The 18,707-nt window shown below is 34.9% G+C and overlaps 1 protein-coding gene across 1 annotated transcript; it reads right to left on the reverse strand.

Moving 5' to 3' along the window:
* Positions 1–14,499: 14,499 nt before the first annotated feature.
* Positions 14,500–17,622, reverse strand: LOC129950709 (uncharacterized protein K02A2.6-like). Its single transcript, XM_056062630.1, has one exon. It carries the CDS (start codon positions 17,620–17,622, stop codon positions 14,500–14,502), a length of 3,123 nt encoding a protein of 1,040 aa, XP_055918605.1.
* Positions 17,623–18,707: the final 1,085 nt, after the last annotated feature.

Here is an 18,707-nt window from a genome sequence, read left to right on the forward strand (position 1 = left end):
CTCTCACAGGATTCTCCTTTCTCGAAAACGGAACTGCAATCTCTGCACTTGAGTTCGTATACCGTTCTATATGAACTAAAAAAAAACGGAACTGAAAATAAATAAATTCGAAACAAAGGACATCTATTCCAAGCGTCACAAGCACAAACCTAGGAATGCATTTTACCTCCTCTTTATATTTTGCCAAAAAAGAAAAATGGCTATAATATGTATGTATGTCTCTATACCTATATGTAACTTTGCACGAGAGTACCTCAGTACTCATTCTAGGAGAAGGATGAAGGAAGCTCATATAAAATTATTCCTAGCTTCATTTTTGTTTTGCTGTGTCAAGCTTATAGCAAAGAACAGAAGACTTAAAAAAAACGATGAGGTTCTAAGTCCTGGCCTAACTTTTGGCACAGTAGTGGGTGTATAGGTGTAGGTATAAGGGTGCTCTGGGGGCTAGTGGGTGGTGGAACCATCATATATAGCAGAAGAAGAGGTTATTACCAACTTCAGATGCAATTTTATGCATCTTAGCTATCACAAGGACCTCAGGTAAGCGAATGAAATAATACTTAACAAAATTCGGGCAAGCTAAAAATAGGGTTTTATAACAACCCCTCCCCCCTCCCTCATAGCATTATACTCGTACTTGCAGCTATGTTTATAGACAAGTGTGCGTATGAGTGTGTGTGTGTAAAAGTGAAGTGTATCTTGACAAAATAAAACGAAACAAAAGTTATTATTTCCTTAAAATAAATGTTCGTTGTAATTTCAAACAAAGAATCGAGTTCAGGGCATCGCATCAAGTATAAATTTGGGTGGCTTGTGGATGGCCCAGCCTGCCCTGGTCTGCCCTAGCCTAGCCTAGCATGGCTTGGCCTGGCCATTTCGATGCTCTCTAGCTATTGTTAGGTACCTTACTATAGGTACAACAACGACAAAAAAACGCACACTCACTTGTTGTCTATTTTTTCGTCCTTTTTCCTTTACAAAACAGAAAAGTCGGATAGAGAGGGGGAGGGGTTTGAAAGGAGGCTAACAAAAACACCCCACAACTTCCCCATAGAATATAATAGTAAAAGTGGCACTAGCGGAAAATAGCAACAGTAAAGTAAAAACAGCAACAATCAGGACACACACGCAAACACGTACAATCACACAGAGAAGGGAAAACCCGGCACTTTTGCGTGTATGTGTTGTGCTTGAATTGTATTGTTTACACGGACAGTCTACTTGTGTGTAAGAAGGTTTTGTCTGTGTGTGTATATGAGTGAACAAGGATATGTAGGTATGTATACAATCAACCATACCCACCCACGTTTAACTAGAACGAGATGAAAGCTCGGAAAACCCTGGCCGTAACCAAGGTAACCTTCTGGGGTCCTCCAGGATTAGCTTTTCATCATTTTTATTCTTCTCTCCTCCGTTTTGGCATCACGTACCGTTTTATACCCCAAAAAGGTGGCAATGGTTTACAGGAAAAAGGTATATGAGCAAAAAGTATTCACAACTACCAAACCGAGTCATCACCAGCATCTAGCAGCGCGGCATGCACGGCGGGCGTCAGGAGATATGGCCCTGGTACTGGAACTGGGTTGGGTAGGTAAAAAAGTATAGTGAGCTGCTTTCTATACCCATTTTTGCACTCAATCAAAGGCAAATATTATATTAATAAAATGGATTTTGCCTTTATGTATATAGAGCTGCAAAATATAGGTGGTAGGTACGTGGGAGAGGTGAAGGAAAGTTTTGGTTTTTTGTTTTGTAGAGGATTGAAGATGATTTTGTGTTATAGAAGAGGCGACGGGTAACGAACGAGATGATATAGAGAAGAGCATCAAAAAAGGATACACAATGCTGGTGCTATTCTGGGTCCTGGGATACTTAAATTCCAAACGGATGCCATACCCGGAGAGAAGTGCAAATAGACAAAGAGCGAATGTATATTTCCAGTTCGATGTACCATCCGAACCGAAACCATGCCATGGTACCAATTCACAACTCTGTCTTTCTGTATACTACAGAATACATCATCCAGATCCAGAGTATTGGCCCTGGGGCCATGAAATTTTCTGCTGAAGGATATTTCAATGCAAAACTTGTACCAAAAAAATATATACGTATGTATAAATTAATACGCGTACAAAATGTATAGAAAAAAAAGTTGCAATAAATACACTCGAGGCTTGGAATTTCAATACACTTTTATATTTATTTATATTTGAATTTTGGTACACGCGTGCATACATACATATATCATTTGTTAAATAGAGGAAAACCATTTAAATTCAAATTACAATACATTTAAGCACATACATATATTCCTTTGACATTTTGTTTAATCGATTTAAATGGACGGAAATTGACAAATATCTTTAGATTTTTTGTTGTGTCAAATACGTTCCATAAAAGTCAAAGTGAATGTAAACAAAGAGTGAAATTCGATTTTTTAATTGCTGAATCACTTGACTTTTCTCAAATTTTAATTCTTTTTGGAATATTTTGAAGTTTTTAAATGCATTTACTTTGCCCAATGTAAATTGTAAAAACCGTAGATTATGTAGGTACAATTTATTCCTATAGATATTTTAGCTATTTTTATGACTTCAAATTTTAAAGTATACCAGAAATCTAACAAACGAAAAATAAATTAACTCTAATGAAATTTGGTCTACTAGCTGTAAAAATAAAATATGTCAAATAAAAATATGAACTCCACTAACAATATTTTTAAATGGTCCAACAGGTGATCAATTGGCATCAAATGTCAGAATATTCACCTCATACATACGTCAAAATTTAATTTAATGTCAAGTTAACTTTTTGTTTTATTTTTGACTGAGTTTTGTTTTTTTTTTTTTCAGTGATTAAGTTACTCAATTTAAATATCAGATTAGAGACTTCTCTTGAGCTTGTCATTACAAATTACATAAGTGATATGATTAAAAGTGACAGGTTATACACAAATTTGGTAAAAACTGATGTTCGGTTCTTGATATCTCTCAAATTGGTAAAAATTTGTTTTCGACTAAAAACTAAACTATTTCTTTATATGAAAAGCATTTTAGAGGAGAAACCCCTCATGAACCTGCAACCCTGATTCTTAAATACTTACACGGGCCTCTGTCTCTGCCCAGCAGTAGTCTTGTTGTCTGTCCCTAAACATATGAAATCTGCAAATCCCGCTCGAAGGACCAAATTTAAAGTCCATTTAAATATGGACTGTAGTTTTGTTAATCTTTTTATTTATAATTTTCACTTTTAACAAAAAACGCTCCTTTTTATGATCTTCTGGGCATTAATTCAATTTTATTGTGTCGTGATAGCCACGGCAAAGCTTTACAAAAATGAACAACGAAATTTGTATCGAAAAGAATAAATGACGATGGAAAGAATTACAATGAGTTACAAGTTAAGTCGTTAACAAAATAATACAAATTAATTCACAATAATAGAATAGGTACATTTAAGCCAATAACACAATGACATTTTACATTTACACTGGTAAACAGTTGGTGATTTTAAAATGTTTAAGAATAATTCAACTGACAATTTTTTTAACCCAATACAAACTTTTAAGCAAGACAAATTGGCAGACGGGATGGGAAGTAATAAGTGTGTGTCGAATTCCAGCCTCTTATTTTTTATTGAAATTAATTCATTAGTTCCTCAGAAAACTTAACCTCTGTGGGAGGTATCCTTTTTGATCAGTTAAACAATATTTTTTTTAATATTGAAAGAAGCCAAATTAAGAAACTTTTTTTTTTAAGAAAATTAAAAAACAATTATATATCGGTTCGTTTTTGAGAAATGCCGAATATAGTGCCAATATGTCGCAAGTAATCATAGTGGACATATTTCAGATGTTGGGAGAAACTGATATGACGAATCGAAATCCTGAAAATATTTCAGCAGCAGCCCGTAGTATTGACGAAAACCCAGGATTGTTAATTTCTCGTTGATCTGTAGTATACACAGTATTTCGCATAAGGACTCAGGTGTTAAGGCCTTTGAACTTGAATAAATAAAATACGGATCACAAGCAATGATGTTTACTAGCAGAAAAAGAATCCGGACTTTTATTGAAAAACCATCTTCTGTGATAAGACCCATTTTTACCTCATATGCTTCTTAATATACAGAATTGTCACATTTGGGGCTCTGGAAATCCAAGAAAGATTTTTAAAATATCTTTTCAACCTCAGTGTTGTGATTGAAATTAAAGTGTTTAAAACGGCAATACGATTTTCAAATTTTAAATTGTAAGTGTCATAAAATCCTGATAAGAAATTACTCCCAACTGTCAACAGTGATATCGATGTTTTAAAACCCACCGACAAAGGCCGATATTTTTGAGATTTATTGCCTTGTTCTTAAAAGTCAATTTTATGCTGATATCATTTAAAAATGGCTACAAGGAATTTAACCTCCGAAAGTTCAGAACGTAAATTGTGAATGAAACACACAACTAGGATACATTTTTTGGAATACCTGTTTTTGAAAATTAAAAAATGTAATTACATTAAAATACTGCTAAAAAATTTAGTGACTGTAGCAAAGTTATAAAAAGTTTTTCTTAAAGCTAAACCACAAGCAAGCGTTCGGTAGCGAAGACTTTGACAAATGAAATAGACACAATTTACTCTTGTGAGGCAATTTGAAATGTAACCTCGGCTCGTAAACCGCAATGCTTTAATAAATCCATTTTCTATTTTGGTGCCTCTTTGACAACTGACATCGGTATTGTTATTGAAATTTTGTAGCAGCAGTGTCTTCCCTTCTGTTGTTAAATTTATAAATTATAAATTAAAAAAAGTGTTAATAAACTTAAAAAAACGTTCTTTTCAAAGCACGAGGTTGTAGCTTATATTTTACAAATTCTTAGGTCGCTTTTTGTAAAACATAATATCGTAATGTCGGTAAGAAGCGACGTAACGAATGGTTGTTGAACTTTATCTTATAGCCTTTTCACACCAAACCCAAAACCGGGTTATTGGCAAATTGTTTTTGAAAACCCGAAATCGTTTACACCGAACATTTACACGTTTTCATTTGACATTAAAATTTCTTTAACACCGGCTGTCAAATTTGCATCGATGAAAAAATTTGTAAGTAAAAAGTTTTGTTCTTCTCAAATTATTTGTGAAAATAAAATTAATTCTAACCAATTCAAATTGACACTAACACTAGCTCGTCTAGAAAATGAGTTTCAACTAAAGTTCTGGGGACGGGTGGAATGGGCTTACGACATGAACCATCAAGAACTACAAGCTCGCTTGGCTGCAGCTATCCTCTTAGTTCACTTCAACTGATCCAAACAATTCACTAAGGAGAAGCTAATTGTGTAGAGAAAATATCATATTATAGAATCAAAAACAAACAAAACTGTTAAAATAAAAATTCATTTTATTTAAAACATTTTCTTCGTCTTTCACAACAAATTCAATCCAAAAACTGATCCTATGACTATTGCTTATGTTGGCCAAGTGTGCCTTCAGAATCACCATATATTGTGGCCATCCGAGCAACTTATAGGCATGGTTGAAAAGATTCTGATCGATGCCGAGTTTTTCCTTATAGCAGGAGCAGAAAAGGTCAATTCCTAGTTCCAGATTCGTTCGAAAATCACACTCATCCAAAGCGATCAGTGAAGCTGTAGTAATGGCCTGTAATTTCTCCATGACTATCTCTTTGGTTTCTTTCTTTGAGGACTCGCCTGGTTTGTCCAAAGCACTGAGGATCTTCTTGATGTTAGCAGGCTGTTTATCAAGTTGCGATAGCCCACTGTTGTGGTTTTATTCACTGGAACAACTATTCCCACATTGTGGAATGTTTTGGTGGAAATTTTCCTAGCCCAGAAATTTTCTTTCATACTAATTCTCCTCCACAAATGAACTTATCGAAAGTCTTTCTCCGGGTAGTAAGCGAAAGCGTCGAACATATTTTTGGTAACGATTTCGAAGACGCATCCCTTGGAAACGTCATTACGAACTATGAGCAAGTCTTCCTCGTTCTTCGGGTCGTCACGCTAGTAGACATAGTAAAGCATTTGAAACTCTGGAGAATCAATAAAAGAACCGCCAGTGCTGGGGCTTTTATTCTCGACGTTGGCAAATTTTTCCGCAATTTTTTCTGTTGCCACGCAGCTCCCCCAAAGCTTCTTTTTTTGAAATATTTGTTTTGACAGCAGCCATCAGCTGTTTTGTTTACATTAATTTGAGAGCTGAATGTTTCGAAAGGTTTGTTTGTTTAGTTCAACTTTGAATTGCTACTAGTTGTGGATAGGTTTTATATAAAACTTGTGGCTTATGAAAACTCGTGGTTTACCAAAAATGTATGGGAAAACTTGAGTTTTCGATGTAGGTTTTCGGCGAAAAAAACGATAATTTCGCGAAAAACGGGTTTTTTTACTTGGTGTGAAAAGCCTATTAAAAAAGAGTTTCTCCAATCAACAATTCTTCTGAATTAAAAAAAAAAATCAATGGCACAAAATACAAATTAATTGTTAAGCGTTTAACATTTTACAAAGTAGGAATTTTGATATTTTCTATATATTTATCAATTTAATATAAACTAACCAATTTTTTTCTTTTCGTTTTATTTGGGCTTAACTTAACAAGTCTCAACAACAGTGACAGTTCGTGCAAGGGTGCGTTCACAAATTAAATTCTAAGTTGTCAATAATTTAATAAAAAGTTAATAAATACATTCGGAGGCAGAAAAATAAATGTGTTTCTTTAAATATTTATGTTATTAAAATGTTGATTATTTTAGAAAAACATTATTCCACTCAATTTAAAAGGACAATTTAAGATTTAATTTTTAAAACTGTGCAGCAATTATGATTGTTTTAAATTGCCTATCTATATTTTGAAATACAATTTTTGACTTTGAAAAGGCCTGTGAGCTAATAAATCAGCATCAAGTGCAAAGAACCGAAATTGACCGAACGCTGATACTAAGGGCGAAAACTTCAATAGATCTGCCTCCAGTGCTAAACTTAGAACGGAACTGTTACCTTGTCAAATATGTATGTATATGCCTAGATTAATATTCTCCATATCGAAAGGATTTGCTCCGAGTTCAAAACATTACGTTGTTCTTCATGAGGCCAAGGCTTAATTCTTAGTCTTCCGGAAACTTTTTATTAATAAAAAAAAAAAACAATTATTGCTCACAAATTAAAATAAAAACACAGAAAGAGTTGATCTTTCAAGTAACATATAACATATGAATTGAAAATTGATAAAAGTTAAAGTGGCCATTACGGGATTTCATCTTAGCAAAATATTAACAAATAGTAAGATTTTAAAATCCTTTACAATTAGCTTAAAAAATAGGCTATAAATGATATTAATCTTTGACTACATCGCTAAAATGCTACGATAATAGTTTTGGACATTTATTAAAGTGGATACTGTAAAAACAAATCACTTGACTTCCTGTCAAAATTTGGAACGAGACACAGCTGTCAGTGTCAAAATAATCTATGATTGTAAAATACACCTCCAGATAGCTCCCCTGTATACAGAAGTCAATTGATCGATTCCGATATCATTATCTTTAAGGCTGGTTGCAAACGTATTATTCATTGAATATTCGTCCCTTCACTGAAATTCCATCGAAAAACTCTTCCTTAATAAAAATGTCTTACAACTTTGAATAAGGGGCGTCTATTTTCTTGTAACATTTTCCTTGATATTTATTAAAGTCAATAAGCCTTAGGTGTACAAAAAAAAGTTCCCCTAAACTTCTGAAGTTAACAACCTGTGTCTTAGCTCATTATCATTAAAGCTTCAAAAACTTTTTCCAACATTTAATGAACTGTCAGATAATCGGGTCGTTCATAATACCTACCAAAAATGGGAAATATATTACGGTTTTCGTCTTCTTGCCCATGATTCAAAACGATTACCTACACTTTTTTCTATACTTTGACTAAATATGTTTATCTCAAAGAGAAAAATCTTTAATTCAAGATTCACATCACGTACACTAGAGGTTTTATAGTTCAGTTTGGGCTTCAGCACCACACAGAATTAATTTCTATGCCAACACTATAGTGAAACAATTTTTTTCACTTTATCTACATCTTAATCCTTCGTCATGGTTTGTTTGTCCAGTAAAAATATATCCTTGTTTGTTTGTTTTTGAATCTGTTAAGTCACATATGTATATTTCACTTACTATAGTCCTTCACCTTTAAATCCTTAACAATTCTATAAGTTCTAGGATTTCGAAGAAAAACTTGATAGATAAATATTTGCACTTTGAATTTAATTTACAAAAATATTGTTAAGGTATCTTTACAAATATGTAGCTTTCTATAGTTTCAAATATAAATATAAAATAAAGGAATCCTTAATTGGAATTTTGTAGATATCTTGTATCTATTTCATTAGAACAGGTTGGGCATATCTATAAAAGATGTACTCGTACCATAAACATAGATTAGTTTGTGTTTTACACAAAAGCCCCACAATGTTTTATTTCATCCTTCTAATTCGTTTAAATATTATATACCTATACAAGCTACAAAAGGGAGAAGGTTTTGTGTACAGAAGACAGAAATACCAGGACAGCAATCATTGAATTTAATCCATAAATCCAGGTGATGGAGGTATAGTGAATTAATGTTTGCATTTGTTGGCTTAATAAATTCATCATGGTCCATGCTATATTGATTGATTTAAGACAATCATTTTAGATGAGCCTAAGGCCTCTTTGTAATTCTCTATACCAAAAGAAAAACATTGGTGGATTTATATTAATGTTGGTATGCATATAATTTAGGGCGTAAAATAGGGTAGTTTTTTTTTGGAAAATCTATCAATAGTGTAGTAGGGTTTTACAAGAATAACGAAAACAATATCCGCAGTACGAATACTACCGATAAAAGTTAAAGAAGAATCTTACTACGGATGGGTTTTGACATTTATACGAGTTTCGATCTTACTTGATTTCGTTTTCAAATGTCGGTACGATTAATATTGCATTTGTATCTCGATGGCTGTGTTCGTTGAGTAGTTGCGCATTTATTTTCATGTGTTTTCAATTGGGGAACAAATCAATCTGTTAGTGTTGACAATATTTAGTATAGTTAATAAAATTGGACTAACTGGGCTTATTTTGCAAGCTTAGATTAAATAAATCTTTTGATGTTTCTACCACACAAGAAGATTTAAAAAATGATTAAGTTTGACAGCACTTTCCAAAATGCAAAAAATGATGTTTTGATGTTTCCTATGAAGAGAAATTGTGATAGTTTGAATCGTGTTAAACAATGAAAAGCTGAATAGTTCAGCAGCACGTAAGAATATGCTACTTACTCCATGAACCATTTTTTTTTAATTTGATTAAAACAAAACTATATTTGTTTTACACAAACATGCAAATAAACAGACCATTATCTGGGAAACCAACTCCACCACACAGGTTTTTCTTCACAAATTTTGACTCGACTCCAATCCCCGATCGGAATCGAGTCGAATCAAGCTCATTTCAACTCGATTCAGGTATATAAAAATTGAAGCTTGCTTTAAGCTTGCTTTAACACAACATGTTAATGTAGTAGTCTACGAACAAAACCCCTTCTTGAAGTTTATATTTTATGTCAAAGCTGCAATTGTTAAATTAACTTTTTTTCATAGAATCTCAATTTCCAGATGTTTTCTTACCGTTTCATTCAAAGTTTATCAAGGACTTTAAAACGTCGAAAAAATACAAATATTTTCCATTTAAAAAATTGGAATTGTTTCAAAAACTTTGAAAACATGGTGCTTCCTTTTGTTACCCTTAGTTCAGAAATTTAAGCTTTGCTTGTTTAAAAAAAAAATTTATATTGTATATTATGATTTTCTTTAAAGCATCTAAGACTTTAATTTAGTCTTAAAGAAAAGATGTCCCAGAATTTTTAAGTCTCGTTCTCGACCACATACGACATTCTTGGAAATTGACAGGTCTTCTTTCAGCTGTATCAATCTTTAAATACAAAAATCTTGCTATTGCCGATGGGTTTTCTTGGAAATTGTCTACTTTACTATTTATGGAATGCCAAAAAAACAATAATCTACTTAGTAAGGAGATCAAAAAAAGTCAAGTTCTTTCAATAAAGAATGTGTTTAGGTTTTAAGGGCGAAATGTGTTCTATCAAACTTTTTCCATTAATGCTGTCAGTAAGATTCGCTATCCTGCAATTTTTATTTTGTCTTGGAACACACCGTTTTGCAATTGCCTACACTGGTATCGCATTTTGACATCTGACTCACAGGGATTACTTGCTTACATAAGGGCAACAACCCACTAGCCAGATTGGACTCAGCTTAATAGGATGAGGTCCTCAAATAAAAACCGGGATAATGATGACTTTTTTTTGCTCGGGAAAGGAATTTAATTCTCAATTGTCTTTAGAGTGGAAAGAAGCAGTGGTTTTGAAGAGTCATTGTCAGATTTTTAAGCGCTTGTATTGTTTTTTTTTCTGAATGCAGGTTAATTTCTCAACTTTGATATCACGCTTTGATCTTCCAATTATGTCAATATAATCGTCGTATTCGAGTAATTGGACGAACCTTTGAAAAACTGTTCCTCTAGTGTGGACGCTTGAGTTTTGCACAATCCAGTCCAGAAGTCTAGAAGTCACATAACCGTATATCGCCTTGTCTGAATTTTTTTTGACATCAAAAGCTTAGGTGATATTTTTTCCAACCTTGATGGAGCAACGTGCACTCTCCATCATCATTCGGCACCCACAGACAAGGATTCCAAAACTAGAAATTGATTTGTATAGTTGAAATCAAGAAAGAGATAGTGAGTATCGACCTGAAGTTCATGGCCTTTTTCCTAAGATCTACCGTAATGTTATTATTTAGTCAATGGTCGACTTTTTTGGCCTGAAGCTAAACTGGTATGGATTTGTCAGGTTTTTTGACGAACAGCTTCAGACGTTTACATAATACGGAAGAAATGATCTTTTAAGCATGCTTTAGGAGAATGATGCCTCTGTAGTTGGCACGGATCAGAGGGTCTCCTTTTCTCAGGATTGGACAAACGATGCTGAGAATACATTCTTTGTCTAACAACGGAATTCGATTCGTCATCGAATTAGTGAGTCCTTCCTCAGTTATTGCTTGCAGTTACTTTGGCCTTGAATCGCTTCTTCACACAAAAAAAAACCAAAAGGGCAAAACCGCAGCTTCAAGGCATCGTAAGGGCAGCTGTTAACACGATTCGGTATTTTGTAACGGTAAAAACTTTTTTCCTTAAACTGGCCTAGTATTTTGTATGCGTATTGGCATACACACAACCATTCACTTACGAAGGAAATGAGAGAACAGTAATATCCTTGGTTCTTAAAACCAAAAAGGACTCAGAAACCGACTTTTGCTCTGTTCGAGATTAAGACCGATCCCACAACAAACTAAATTTATACGCGCTCTCTTTCTTCTAAAAGTTTTTCCACTAACGACTTTCCCCACCTTTAGTACCGATGTTTACAGACCCATTCGGCCCGTCCAGGCAGGAGTCATTAGTGGTGTCCCAAAGCTCTGGTAACCTAAGGCTTGCTGGTTGCCATGCTTAGCTCGTCGATGGGGGGGATCTTGTTACTCGCTAAGGGACGAGGTTACTTTCTTCAAGCCTTAATCTGAGTTGGTAATCGATTGTAAAATTTGCCATCTTTTTAAGAAGAGGGACCCGAATTATAGCTACCGATATTTCAAAACTTCCTCTTTTTGCACGACATCTTCTTAGAGGAGGACATAGATGTTCATGTCCTCGGAGCTTATCATAACCCACCCTATAAAGTATTTCGAAGATACAAACCTCTGAAATACTCCTACGCCATTACGCGCTCCACTAATCGTTGTAACAGCCCTTTATTGAAAAGGGAAAGTCACAGACTCCCCCTAATATACTCTCAGAGACCTCATTCTACCCTTCACTTTCCGCACACCCACTTCCCTAATTTTCTTTTAAAACTCCATACTATTTTTCAATTTTTCAATTAATAATCCAAAAAAAAAAAAATGATTATCTTTCATTTAAATTTTTCATGAATTAACAAATTTATTTCACTTGGTTATTTTTGTAAGTGTTTCTTAAAACTATTATTATCAAAAAAATTATTTTTTTTAAATCTCATCGCCATACATCAGAAAAATCAGGTAAGTACTACCGAATGATTATTTAAATACAACAAATATTGAAAATTATTTACTTCCTTTTTTTTAATAGATCCTGTCAATCAATTCCGTTCCCGATATCCCCAAACTCAACCGAACAAACTCGTATCTATTTTATTTCATAATTTTTTTTTTTTTTATTTTGTAGATTTCATAAGTCTAATTTATATGATTTGTATCAATAATAATATAGGTGAATAAAAATTGACTTACCATTGATCCTGAATGTTGTGCACAGCATTTTGATCATATGATTAGCTAGACGTCGATTGAATTAAATTAAGTTACTCGGGCATTGAAGGATATCAAGAAGAAAACTTTAACTTTAACTTTTATTCATTTTTATGTTTTTTTTTTTGATCTTCAAAAATCACTTATTCTTATTCGTTTCCTTAATCAAAATTTCATTTCAATCCTTTTTACCTTTGTCAAAAAAAATTATTTCATTGAAGCGAAAATTATTTCTCTGAAGCAAAACTATTATTTTTATTCCTTTACATATGTATATATTTTTTTTTTTATATTTCGTGGTAATTTTCAACTATCACTATCATCCTTTTCTATTTTTTTTTGTCTCTAACTTTTCTGCTAGATCCTTTTCTTAATCCTAAATCTAATTTTCTAGTTTTATTCCTTTTCTGTTTTCTTCTTTTTTTTCAGAATAGGCGATCGAATAAGTAGTTTTACCTTTTTTTTTATCTTCTTCTATTAATATAACTATTTTCTTAAAATCTTTTTTTTTTTTTTTTTAATTACATCCTTTTCAGAACTATTTTCTAATATTATTTAACGGTCTTTAGTTTTCTTAACTCCCACTTAATTTCTTTAATTTCCCTAGGTCTTTCCTTCTTAGGTACTTTTATCTTCCTTTTTTTTAACTTTCTTTCCTGCCTAAATTCTTCTATCCTTTTGTTTTTCTTTTTTTTTTTTTTAGCACTTTTATAATTATTATTAATTTTAACTGATGCACTGACTGTGACAACTGTGGCCGAAAAGAATTGTATCCCCCGAAGTCCAAGAGATTCTCCCACGTTGGTGCCACTTGATGGCCCGAAGTGCGAAAGACTTCTTATTGGATAAATCCCTATTTGGGACAATTGATCAGGTCAAAACTGTGTTTGACGTAAAGTTGGTGAAGTTGAAGTTGTCTTCAGATTATTTGTGAGACGAATTTTTCTTTTTGAATCTTTTGCACGGATCCAAATTCGTTTTCTCTCTGATGGTGAAGGACAAGCTGGTTCACTGCTCAGAATCCTAAAGGGATAACGAATAACTTATCGCTTTTGAACTCTGAATTTTTGACAAATTACCTTTTCTTTCTGAAATTCAGGTTTCGTGGTGGAAATTTAGTGCCTCTGCAGGACAAGACCGCGAGGTTTTCCTTTCACACCTCGGTCTAGGACTCAAATTCGAGTTCCTACACGAAATCAATTTTTTAGGTGATACTACAAGAATGTATCCTATTAAGTACGTACCTTTTTTTTTGATTTTTGGGGGATGATTTATCCTTTATGTCTTGTTGTCTTTTTCGTTTTTTTTTTTTTTTTTTTTTTGGATTTGGCTTTAGTTTTCTTTCGTTTTCTAGTTTACTCTTTTTTTCTTTTAATTTATTTTACTTTTCTTTATTTTACTTTGCTTTAACTTTTTTTTTGTATCTAGCACACTGATCGATGGAAGAAAAAACTAACTCGGTTGACGTCTGGAGGGTAAAAGAATTGGTTAAGTGCACTTTTACACCACGAGAGCTTGCAATTCAGAATTTCTTTTACAGTGGTACACGAGGAATCTAAACGAAGCCGGATACCAATGGTAATTTGGTACGGGACGGCTCGGAACATTGGTTTATTTTTCTCAAACGTCAAAACTCTCTTAAACTTTATACCTATGACATATTGGTTTAAGCTTCATGCGCAAGTTTGCGTTGTGTTCAAATGAGCAACATGAATACGATTTTTGTCGAAAGTCATTATTCTTATTGGAATGTTTGTACTATAGTTTTGTTTTATTTTTTTTTTTTATGGATTATATGAGATGTTATATTCCTGTCTTATAAGAAATAAACAATTTTTTTTTTGTATAAAAAAAATTGTCAATAAGTTGGAAAAATTTTCTGTTTTGGTTTTATTTACTTAATGGTAAAGTAAATAAGCGGTTGGTAGTAATGAGACCGTTTCCTACAAAGCATATCCTTTTGATGACAGGCTTCCTGTTATGAAAAGGATATGAAGAGAACAAATAAATATTTTTACATATGTTATATCAACAGAGTCTCATGTTCAGCTGAGGAAGCCGGGCTAAGTAAAAACTTAAAAAAAAATTATGATGATTTGGTTTATTTTCTTAAATCTTTTGAATGTGCTATCGTTTTATGACCTTTTGAGTCTAAAACCTCATACAAGTTATTTCCAATTATCTTACAAACAGTAACTTTAACAAATTTGGGTCTGAGCTTAGCATTGAGATGTTTGGTTGCATCACTCAAGACGAAATTACGTTTGTAGAGTACGTCTCCCACTTTATATGAAACCACCCTACTCCGCAGGTTATACGTTTTTTCATAAGACTCGTGTGACCGCTCTAAGGCTGCTTTCAGATACGTGTGTAAAACGTTCATTCTAGCAACTTTAGGGAGCCAATCTATTTCCGAGTGGTTCAGTCCGCCAAGCTTACGTAAAAGTCTATAATCAGACCCGTGTTCGATAATACGATGCCCGAACAAGGCTTCGTACGGGGACATGCCGATAGCTGAATGTATTGTCGAGCGTAAAGCGCTTCCAATCGAAGATAGGTTCAAATCCCAATTAGTCTGTCCAGGGTCTACATAAGCGCGTATTGCCGCGAGGATTGAGCGATTTACTCGCTCGCTCGCGTTCGCCTGCGGTGAATATACCGCGGTTCGGTAATGCGTTATTCCATATATTTTAGTCATTTTAGAAAATTCCTTCCCTATAAATTGGCTACCATTGTCAGAAAGGATACTTTCAGGAACTCCGAAAATTAAGAATACATCTTCTTGCAAAAATTTTATAACTGATGTTGCGTTAGCTTTTCGGATTGGTTTAATTAACACGAATTTTGTCAGCTGGTCAAGTACGATAAATATTTGAGTATTTCCGGCTTTGGACCTAGGGTAAGGACCCAAGAAATCTATATACAGGTGTTGAAATGGTCGATCGACAGAAAAAGATTTCCCCATTTCAGCTCTAAGAGTAATATTAGGAGCTTTAGTTGTTTTGCACACTTCGCAATTTTCAATGAACTGTCTGACGTGAGATGCCATGTTTGGCCAGAAAAATTGTTGTCGCAACTTGTAGAGAGTCTTAGTAATACCGCCGTGTGAAGCTCTGGGTGGGCAATGAGCCAACGAGATCAAACGGTTTGTCAGCGCCGCTGGAACCCATATCTTCCAGACTAAATCGTCTCGAAGTGGATTGCCTGTGCAATGCCTGACCTTCTTGTATACGAAACCGTCCGAAACTTGAAGGTCAGGTAGCTGGTCTTTGTTTTGTCCGATATGATCGATGATTTGGAGATACTCGTCCGACTTGAAACTCGGATCTTCCAAATCAATATGAAGAACATCGACGTTCGTTGACATAGACTCCGGTGGACAAACTGCTGAATGCAGTGTCTCTACCTCATAAACTCGGGAAAGAGCATCTGGCACTACATTCAGAGTACCCTTCCGGTGTTCGATGCCAAAATCGAACCCTTGCAGTTTGAGACTCCAGCGTGCTAACCTCCCCGTTGGATCTCGCAGACTCATCAACCACTTCAGGCTAGAATGATCTGTCACCACTGTAAATCTATAGCCTTCTACATACGGACGGAATTTTTGAATCCCTTTCACGGCTGCCAAACATTCTCGTTCCGTAACTGAGTAGTTACGCTGAGCCGAATTTAGCTTTTGTGAGAAATAATAAATCGGTCGTTCGTTTCCTTTTTCATCCTTCTGACATAACACGCATCCTATCCCTGATGCTGACGCATCACACAAAATGATAAATTCTTTTGAAAAATCTGGGTTTGTGAGAACCAGATCAGACGTAAGAGCAGTTTTAATCGCTTCAAAAGCTGTTTCTGCTTCTTTATCGAAGTTAAACTTTTTACCTTTTTTTAAAGTGTCTGTCAACGGAGCAGCGAGAGTCGAAAAGTTGTTCACAAATCTACGATACCACCCTGCCATACCGAGAAATCTTCGAACTTGTTTCATCGTTTTAGGCACTGGAAACTCGAGAATTGCCGAAACTTTGGCCGGGTCAGGTTTTAAACAACCCTGACCGACTACATACCCTAGGTACTGGAGTTCTTTGAAGCAGAATTTTGATTTTTTGACGTTTATCGTCAAACCAGCTTCAAGTAACCTTTTCCCAATAACTTCTAAAATTCTGATGTGCTCTTCAAAGTTCTTCGATATGACAAGTAAATCGTCCAGATAAACGAAGACTTGGTCACGTAATTCTGTAGGAACTACTAAGTTCATTAGATAAGTCAGAGTTTGCGCTGCGTTGGAAAGACCGAAAGGCATTACTTTAAATTGATACAATGGTCTTCCTGGAACGGTAAAAGCCGTCTTCTCCCAAGAACTTTGCTCCAGCGGTATCTGCCAGTACGCATCTTTCAAATCCACACTTGAGATAAAGTGTGTTTCTGAGAGACGGGCTAACAGTCCCTCTATATGAGCAATCGGACTCGCATTTTTCTTTGTTACTAGGTTCACCTTCCGAAAGTCCAAGCACAGGCGGTTTTTCCCAGGTTTTCGTACTAAAACGACGGGAGAACTCCATGCGCTGGAACTTTCTTCGATGACCCCCAAAGAAAGCATGCGATCCAATTCCTCATACACCAGGGCTTGTATCGCTGGAGATATGGGATAATGTCGTTGCTTTATAGGTGTTGCATCTCCCGTATCAATAAAGTGTTCTACTAAGTTGGTCTTTCCTAGGCCTTTTGTGGTAAAAGACGGAAAACGTGCGATAGTCTCGCGGAGTCTATCATGCTCTTGTTCGTTTAGATCAATCTTGGTCGCCGTGTCCATTTTATTTACTATTTCAGTGTTAAGTGAGATTTCAGAAATTAGGTTAGGAGCTATCTGGAAAAGTCTCCAGAAGTCTACACCTAGATATAGTTGCTGGGTCAGGGATGGAACGATAAACAAATCCATGACACCGACTTTGCCTTTGTAATGGATTTGGGCCGTAACCATACCAACAATCGATTGTCTCTGTCCGTCCGCGGTGGAGATAAATGACGAGAACTTTCTAAAAGAAATTTGATTTTCTTTTAGAAACTCTAGAGAACCTACACCAAGGCAACTCAGACTTGCTCCTGAATCAAGTAAGCCACGGATCTTTGTACCAAATATTTCTACGGTGACATAAGGTCGGGGATCGTCTTCAGAACAATCTAAGGTTGTGGCTGCGACTATGCGATGTAATTCTTTCTTTTTTTTCATTTTGTCTCTCAATTTTCTCACTTTGTCCGAAGCTGAGGAGAAGGTAACGATCCTTTTCCTTGCCTCGTAATAATCTTTGATACGTTCGTGAATTGACCTTCTTGGTATAATAGGTTTGACGGTATCATTTTCTTTAAAATTATTACGACATTTTTCTATGTAAATTTTTTCTTCAGGGGAATGTCGTAGAAGGATTATTTTGTTCAAATTAGGTTCTAATATCCCGGATTTTCGGACTTCGGGCACTTCCCCCCGGTCACAGGGTTGCCCGATATCCGGTTTTCCGAACATTTTTCGCATTTGGGAGTGATAACATTTTCTCGTCCGCAACGAAAACAAAACAAATTCCGTTTAGGACTTTCGCATTCTCTAAAAGAATGTCCCTCAACTTTGCAATTCCAACACTTCAGTGTGTTGGCTTCCCTATGGTAGGCCTCAACTACTGGTTTGGGATAGCTAAAATTATCTGTGTTCGTATCTATCTCGTTAATTTGTCGCCGTGGTTGTTGCAATTGGGCATTGGAGGTATACTTAGTTTTGGCAGGTTCACTTCCATTCAAAAACTTTTCAATAGTCCTGCACACATAGACCATCTCTGGTAAACTATGTGTACTAAAGGTCACTAAAAGCTCCCCAATTCTGCGACGCACATTTAGTTTTATTAGTTCAATTATTTCTTTAACACTTTTAGGTATTCGTAATCTCGAATTGATTTGTATTAAATCATCGTAAAAGCTGTCAAAAGTCTCTTGTGGCAATTGTTTGCGATCTGACATTTTTCTGTATAATTCCGAGTCCGTCTCAAGACTTCGGTATTGTTCGATTAAAGCTAATCGCAAAGTTGCCCAATTACTAGTTGGATTACTCTTTATAAATGTCCAAAACCATGTCATTGCACTATCACTTACGAAATGATGAAAATTTTGGACAACCTCTGACCAACTTACGTTGTAACTATCTTTAACTCGTTCGAGTCGAAACAAAAAATCATCGACTGTCATGTTCTTACTATTAAATTTAATTCCCCACTTGTGATAGGGTGGAAATCGTAATGTCGAAGTTGCCGAAGGTGTTGGGTTGACTTG

This window comes from Eupeodes corollae, chromosome 3 (genome assembly GCF_945859685.1).
Source record: "Eupeodes corollae chromosome 3, idEupCoro1.1, whole genome shotgun sequence".
NCBI classification, from domain to species: Eukaryota; Metazoa; Arthropoda; class Insecta; order Diptera; family Syrphidae; genus Eupeodes; species Eupeodes corollae.

Coding starts and splice junctions, on each gene's coding strand:
- LOC129950709 (XM_056062630.1), bottom strand. CDS start 17,622: ATGAAAAAAAAGAAAGAATTACATCGCATAGTCGCAGCCACAACCTTA.